The sequence below is a fragment of the Staurois parvus genome, unplaced genomic scaffold (assembly GCF_062004578.1).
Source record: "Staurois parvus isolate SC_StPar_1 unplaced genomic scaffold, SC_StPar_1.0 ptg000708l, whole genome shotgun sequence".
Lineage (NCBI taxonomy): Eukaryota > Metazoa > Chordata > Amphibia > Anura > Ranidae > Staurois > Staurois parvus.
In genome coordinates, this window is record NW_028318504.1 from 581,961 (window position 1) to 588,810 (window position 6,850).

General features: G+C 48.4%; 1 protein-coding gene across 1 annotated transcript; it reads left to right on the plus strand.

The window, feature by feature from the left end:
• Window positions 1-1,311: 1,311 nt before the first annotated feature.
• LOC149445814 (uncharacterized) lies at window positions 1,312-2,157 on the plus strand (the record flags this gene model as incomplete). The annotated part of the gene is made up of 1 exon (XM_089653374.1): window positions 1,312-2,157. A coding segment is annotated over one exon (603 nt), but the record flags the coding sequence as incomplete, so codon positions are not given.
• Between the last annotated feature and the right edge of the window lie 4,693 nt (window positions 2,158-6,850).

Here is a 6,850-nt window from a genome sequence, read left to right on the forward strand (position 1 = left end):
AAACGGATTCGTTTTCATTGTGATAATTTGAGCGTGGTTCATGCCATTAATCGTGTTTCGGCCACGTCTCGGCCGGTGGTTCGTATGTTGCAGCGGTTGGTTTTGGACTGTTTGGGTCTCAATTGTTTTATTTCGGCTGTACATGTTCCGGGCGTGGATAACTCCGTTGCTGATGCTCTATCTCGTTTTCAGTGGGACAGATTCCGTCGGTTGGCACCAGAAGCGGAGCAACGCGGTATCGATTGTCCGGATCACTTGTGGAGCATTGCCTTGCCTCTTCAGCGGCCTTGATTCAGACGTCAGTTTGCGCGTCCACTTGGGTTTTCTATGAGAAGGTGTGGCGGGAATGGCTGGAGCTGGTGAGTGAGGTGGGGGGTGGTTTCGGGGTGGATGATGCCCTATGCCTCCTGCTTTATTTCATCGGCAGGAATTTTGAAAGGGGTGTTTCCGCAACTTTGATGTCTCGTAAGCTGGCGGGGTTGGCTTTTCATTTAAAACTGGCGGGGGGTCGTGACGTGACAAAGGATTTCCTTGTTCGGCAGGCTATGCGGGGGTACAGAAAAGGCCGTTCCATCCCTGATTCTAGACGGCCAGTGTCTTTTGAGGTTCTTCAAGTGGTGGTTGGCCAGTTGGATTGTATTTGTTCCTCGTTGTATGAGGCGATTTTGTTCCGTGCGGCTTTTGTGCTGGCATTTTTTGGGGCCTTTCGGGTTGGGGAGCTGGTGAGTCGGACTAAGTGGGGGGAGGGTGGTTTGGCCGTAGATGAGGTGGTCTTGTTGGGTAGTGGGGTGCGAATTTTTCTGCGCAAGTCAAAAACGGACCGTTTGGGTCGGGGTACCTGGGTGGAATTGGCTGAGATTCCGAGTTCTCGGATTTGTCCGGTACGGGCGGTTAGGGATTTTCTCGAGGTGAGACCTGACCTTCCTGGGGTTTTTCTTTTTGCATACGAATGGGATGGCTCTGTCTCGATTCCAATTTGGGGCAGTGTTTAAACGGTGTTTGCAGTTGGCCGGGTTGGGTGTGGAACATTACTCGTCTCATTCGTTTCGCATTGGGGCAGCTACGGAGGCCGCCCGCTGGGGGTTAGGTGATCAAGTGGTTCGTCGGATTGGGCGTTGGGATTCGGATAGGTTCAAGCTGTATGTGCGTCCTCAGTTCTTGTGAGTTAAAAAAAAAAAAAAAAAATAAGAGTTTTTGGTGTTGTTGTGTTGGTCTCTGTGGTACTTGTATTTTGTTACCTTTGTGTTTTTGTTTGTTTTGTGGGGGCCTTTGTGGTGAAGGTTCTACCTCCTCCCTTCTTTTGTGTGTTTCTTTGCAGGTTCCGAAGGCTGCTTGGTATGGATCTTGGGCCATTCTTATGTTTTTTGGGGGGCTAAGAGGGCGGATGTTCGTCCAGAGGGTCGGCAACTGGGATTTGAGAGGGGGGAGGCGAGGCTTCGTTGGCTTGGAGTGCCGGGAATGTTGTGGTCCAGGGTGGTCCCGGAAATTCATCACTATTCCCGTTTGGACCGGCCTCCAGATGTTTTGGTATTACATGTGGGGGGTAATGATCTCGGGTTGCGCTCCATGCGGGAGGTTATCCGGGACATTAAGTTTGATTTTTTGCGGATTCGGTCTTTTTTCCCGGACACAGTGCTGGTATGGTCGGACATAGTGGCCCGTGCTTATTGGCGTATGGCCCGCTCCGTGAAAAAAATTAATAGGGCTCGAGTTAAGGTGAATAAGGAGGTGGCGCGTTTTGTGGTGAGGAATGGTGGCCTAGCAGTCCGTCATAGGGAGTTGGAGGAGGAGTCCTGGCGGTATTTGCGCTCGGATGGGGTGCATCTTAATGCAGTTGGGATTGATCTGTGGTCCTTGGGCCTGCAGGATGGTATCCAACGTGGATTACGTGTGTGGCGGGCTACACGAGTGTAAGGGTTCACACTCGTGTGCTGTGGCAGGGGTCGATGGGTCTTTGAAGGCGGTGGTGGAGTGACAAGTTGAGGAATTATGGGTTGGGCCCATCGTAGGTATGGGTGTCCCTTCCCAATAAAAGGTCATATTGGTAATGTGGGAGTTCATTTGGCTGTATCTGGGTTAAGTAACAGTAGTATTGTCCCCGAGGCGGTGTAGTAGCGGCTGGGGGCCTTTCATGGAGTAATAGATACAGCCGAGTTGGTGATGGGAGTAATGGTGCCTTCAGAGACCTCAGACCCGGGTGGTAATGTACTAAAATATTATGTTGAGTTATGTTAAATAAATGGCTGCTATGGCCGGTTTACACCAAAAGTGAGTTGCGTGTTTATTTGGGGGAGGGAAGGTTTTGAAGGGGGGTGGTGTTTTAAAGGGGGTAGGTAAGTATTAGCCTCGGGATTCTGCAAGTCCAACAGTCAAGTCAGGGCCTGGACTGAGCGAAGTATAAGGGAGGGCCAGCATGACTGGGGCGTGCAGACGAGGCAGAGAGTGTAATTTGGGTGGAGTATAGGCAAGGAAATGGGGATGGGGGGTGGTTACTTACTTGATTGGTGTAGGCAGCATTGTGGGTGGTCTTGCAGGTTTTGAATTGGGGGGTTGTGTCTTGTCGGAGTCAGTCGGAGCTTGTGCCATCACGGAGGTGGTTTCTCCCGCCCTCCCGCCCTGAAGTTGGTTTGTATTCTGTTTGTTGTGTTGGTTATAGTTCTGTCATTGTGTTTGTTCTGGTGTTGTTTTTTGTTGTTTGGTGGTTGTTCGTGGTGTTTGTTTTATGTGGGTTCATGGCGTTTGTTCAAGGTTCAGGATGACTGTTGTGTCCTGAAGTGTTTGTTCGTTTGTCATGGCAGCTGGCAGGGGTCGATGGGTCTTTGAAGGCGGTGGTGGAGTGACAAGTTGAGGAATTATGGGTTGGGCCCATCGTAGGTATGGGTGTCCCTTCCCAATAAAAGGTCATATTGGTAATGTGGGAGTTCATTTGGCTGTATCTGGGTTAAGTAACAGTAGTATTGTCCCCGAGGCGGTGTAGTAGCGGCTGGGGGCCTTTCATGGAGTAATAGATACAGCCGAGTTGGTGATGGGAGTAATGGTGCCTTCAGAGACCTCAGACCCGGGTGGTAATGTACTAAAATATTATGTTGAGTTATGTTAAATAAATGGCTGCTATGGCCGGTTTACACCAAAAGTGAGTTGCGTGTTTATTTGGGGGAGGGAAGGTTTTGAAGGGGGGTGGTGTTTTAAAGGGGGTAGGTAAGTATTAGCCTCGGGATTCTGCAAGTCCAACAGTCATGCTGCTTCAGTGTTTTTAGATCTTTTTGTCGGATCTTTTATTGAATGCAGCAGGTTAATAGCTGACAACATTTGCGACAGATGATTGAAAGGACGGTATTTGCAGGTCAAAACATGGTAATGCTCCTGGATACAAGCAGATTACATGTGTCCTAAAGACAAGCTTTACGCCATATTCATCACAATAAAGACAGAGGGAAAAGGAAATACATCGCAAGCTACTGGGAGGAACACAGGATGGAAGATAGAAAATGATGGTGCAATAACCAAAGTATCCACAAGATGGCAGTATGTTAACTAACTACTGTAGTTAATATACTGCCATCTTGTGGATACATTTCGTTATTGCACCATCATTTTCTATCTTCCATCCTGTGTTCCTCCCACTAGCTTGGGACGTATTTTCTTTTCCTTTTCACTCTGTCTTTATTGGGAGGAATATGGCCACTTGTCTTTAGGACACATGTAATCTGCTTGTATCCAGGAACACATTACCATGTTTCTGACCTGCAAATATTGTCCTTTCAATCATCTGTTGAAGCTGTTGTCTGCTGTTAACCTGCTGCAGTCAATAAACGGTTTAGTTGAAGAGAAAAAAGGTGTTTGGTGAGTTCAGCTATCTGATAAAGACTGTTTGCGGTGATTGTATCTGCCCATACAGGCCAGGCATAGGGGTCTCAACAAGGGATAGATCACTAATACAACAGTTGGAGTCAGAATAACAGCAATTTACAAAATAAAGGGGGACAGTACAATTAAAATTCAATTCCCTATAAGAGGGTTGGGAGGGTCATGCTGGTGAGAGGTTACAATCTGGGGCCCTATTTAAACCTAGCATAGCGGGGACACGCGACATGCATAGGGCAGCCTATTCACTTGAATGGGCTGCCCTACGCTCAAAAAAATGTGCCAAAGAAGCTGCTGCACTTTTTCGGGCACAGAGTTTTGCACATTTTTTCTACTGATGCATTTGTTTCATGTTTGTGATGCGTAAAACTTTACATCTGCTGGCTGTGTTTGGGGGGCCATTAAGAATTAATGGCACTGCAAGTGCAACAAACATTTTCACTTGGTTTTCACTTATTCTGTGAACACCATCAGAAACACGGGTTTCTGTGCATTTATGCATAGGTGTAAATAGGCCTGATAGGAAGGATCAAGTACAAAACAGGGGCGGACTGACCATTTGGAAACTCGGGCACTGCCCAAGGGCCCGGGGTCAGTAGGGGGCCCCATGGGATGCCCCTGGTACCTTTTTCATAGGCTTTTGTGAGTTTGGGCAAAGACACAGGGGCCCCAAGATCCCCTATTGCCCGGGGGCCCCATGAGTTGTCAGTCCGCCCCTGGTACAAAAGGTAATAACTGTGAACGAAGAGCTTATGGGAAAAGAAAAAGTTTGGTTTATTAAGTTAAAGGATAGGTCTACCTGAAAAGATGAGTTTTTTAGCAATCACAAAAGGTGGACAAAGTTGGAGATAACTGTACAGATTGGGGAAGGGAGTTCTAGAGATCTAGAGATGGGAGAGGCTCTGGAGAAGTCCTGAAGGTGAATATAGAAGGTGGGATGAGGGAACTAGAGTGCAGGAAGTGTTGGGAGGAGCAAAAAGAATGGTGTGGGTGATACTTTGAGATGATGTTGATGTAGTTCAGAGCAGAGCTGTGGATGGCTTTGTATGTTGTTAGTTCTCCTGTTTATCCTTCACGTCTTTGTACAGTCATGTGACTACCAGAAAAAGGGTACAGAGAGATTACCATATGTGTGTGTGCTGTAGGTATTGGTCTGTCTTCCCATAGGTATATAGGTGTATGCAGTGGTGTATTTAAGTTTTGTGCTGCCCTAGGCAACACAAAAATCGCCCCCCCCCCCCACAGAGAGAGCCTGACACCAACCAACACCACCCCATCCTTCCTGACCCCCCCACCCCCCTACCTGAGAAAACCTTCCACTACCACCAACCTGCATACATCAGCCATCCCACCCCCCCAGCGAGAGAGAGACACACACACCTTTACAGCTCCAGGCATCCCCTGGAATGAGAGTCAGGCTCTGCATACACCATCAGGCAGTCCGCAGCCTCTCTCAGATTCCATCTGGTCCCCATGCCGTGTGTGTCCCTTCTTCTGTCCCTTCTTTCGGTGAGTGGTGCTGCCCCCCTGAAATATGCCTCCCTAGGCAAATGCTTTGTTTGCCTTGTGGTAAATACACCCCTGCATGGATGGCTGTTATTACTACCAAGTGAGTGTGTGATGCAATGGTTGGCAAGCCATTTCCTGCAATAAAGCAGAGACTACAAGAACTTTGTGGACTTTCTGGGAAACTTGCAAGTTTTAAAGCTCAGTAAAAGTCTTACTTTTTCTCTGTATAGTTCTGCTCACCCACATGTTAGGAAATGCTTTAAAATACCTTTTTTTTCCCTAGTAAAAATGGACTTTCTTCCCTTACACTGCAGTGCTGGTAGAGCTGAGTAATAGCCACACCCCTCAGCGTGTGTCCACACACAGACTTGCATTGCAGAAAAAAGTGGGCGTGTCTGACTAGATCAATTACTGAGTGCTGATGCCAGAGTGCACTGGGTGTAATGGTGCTTAGTGCACTGCAGAGTCATATTTAGACACCCCACAGAGCTACTGTAACAGGAAAATGGAGGTCAGACTAAAAAAATTGATCTTGATAGAACACTGTCTATTTCAGGCATCACTAAATGACAGTCACTGTCCCATCCAGATCCATTTAGGAGCCTTTTCTTCCCCCAGCTTCTCGCAGTCATCCTCACAGAGCTGACAGCGGGAGACAAGACAGTTCTGGATGGAAGGCAGGAGCTGACCGAGGTTAACATGCAGGTGATTGGTTGCTAGGATGAAGGACAGTCTTACCAATCAATCACTTTCTGTCAATCACTGTCTGTGTAAGGCAGGAGTGTGTGTGTGTGTGGGGGGGGGGGGGGGGCAAAGTTAAAGGGGATAAGGACATTAGAGTGATGGGTGGCTGATGTGAAATGGAGGTGAGGATTGAATGTGGGGGGACTGAGGACTGAATGGGGGGGGGGCTTAGAACAGTAATGTTGGGGGACTGAGGACAGTAGTGTGGGGATTTGAGGAGCTGAGAATTGAAATGTGTGTGTGTGTGGGGGGCTGACTGCATTAAAGTGGGGGGAGCTGAGGACAGTAATGTGGGGCGGGATGAAGACAGTAATGTGGAGGGATGATGTAAAAAGGGGTGGAGTACTCTGCAGTAAGGGGGGCAGAGGACAGTACTGTTGGGAGGGGGCGTTGATGTCAAGGAAGTGTGGGAACACTACTGTGAAAGAGGTGGAGGGGGGTGATGTAAAGGGGGAGCTGAGGACACTCATCAAGAGGGGAGCTGTGAACGAGGAGGGGACTGTGATGTGCAGTGGGGATTGAGGACACTGATGTAAGGACAGGCTCAGATCTGTATATGTGCATTTGGTGCACACGTCGTGGGTAGGTCAGCTGATTCATTTTAATGGGCTGCACTACCTGCGAGAAACACGAAGTCCCCGTCCCTTTTTTCAAAATGACATCGCAGCAACACATGGTTTGGTGCACACGAAAATGCACCACAGGGGCCTACATGAGATTCGGACCTCTGATG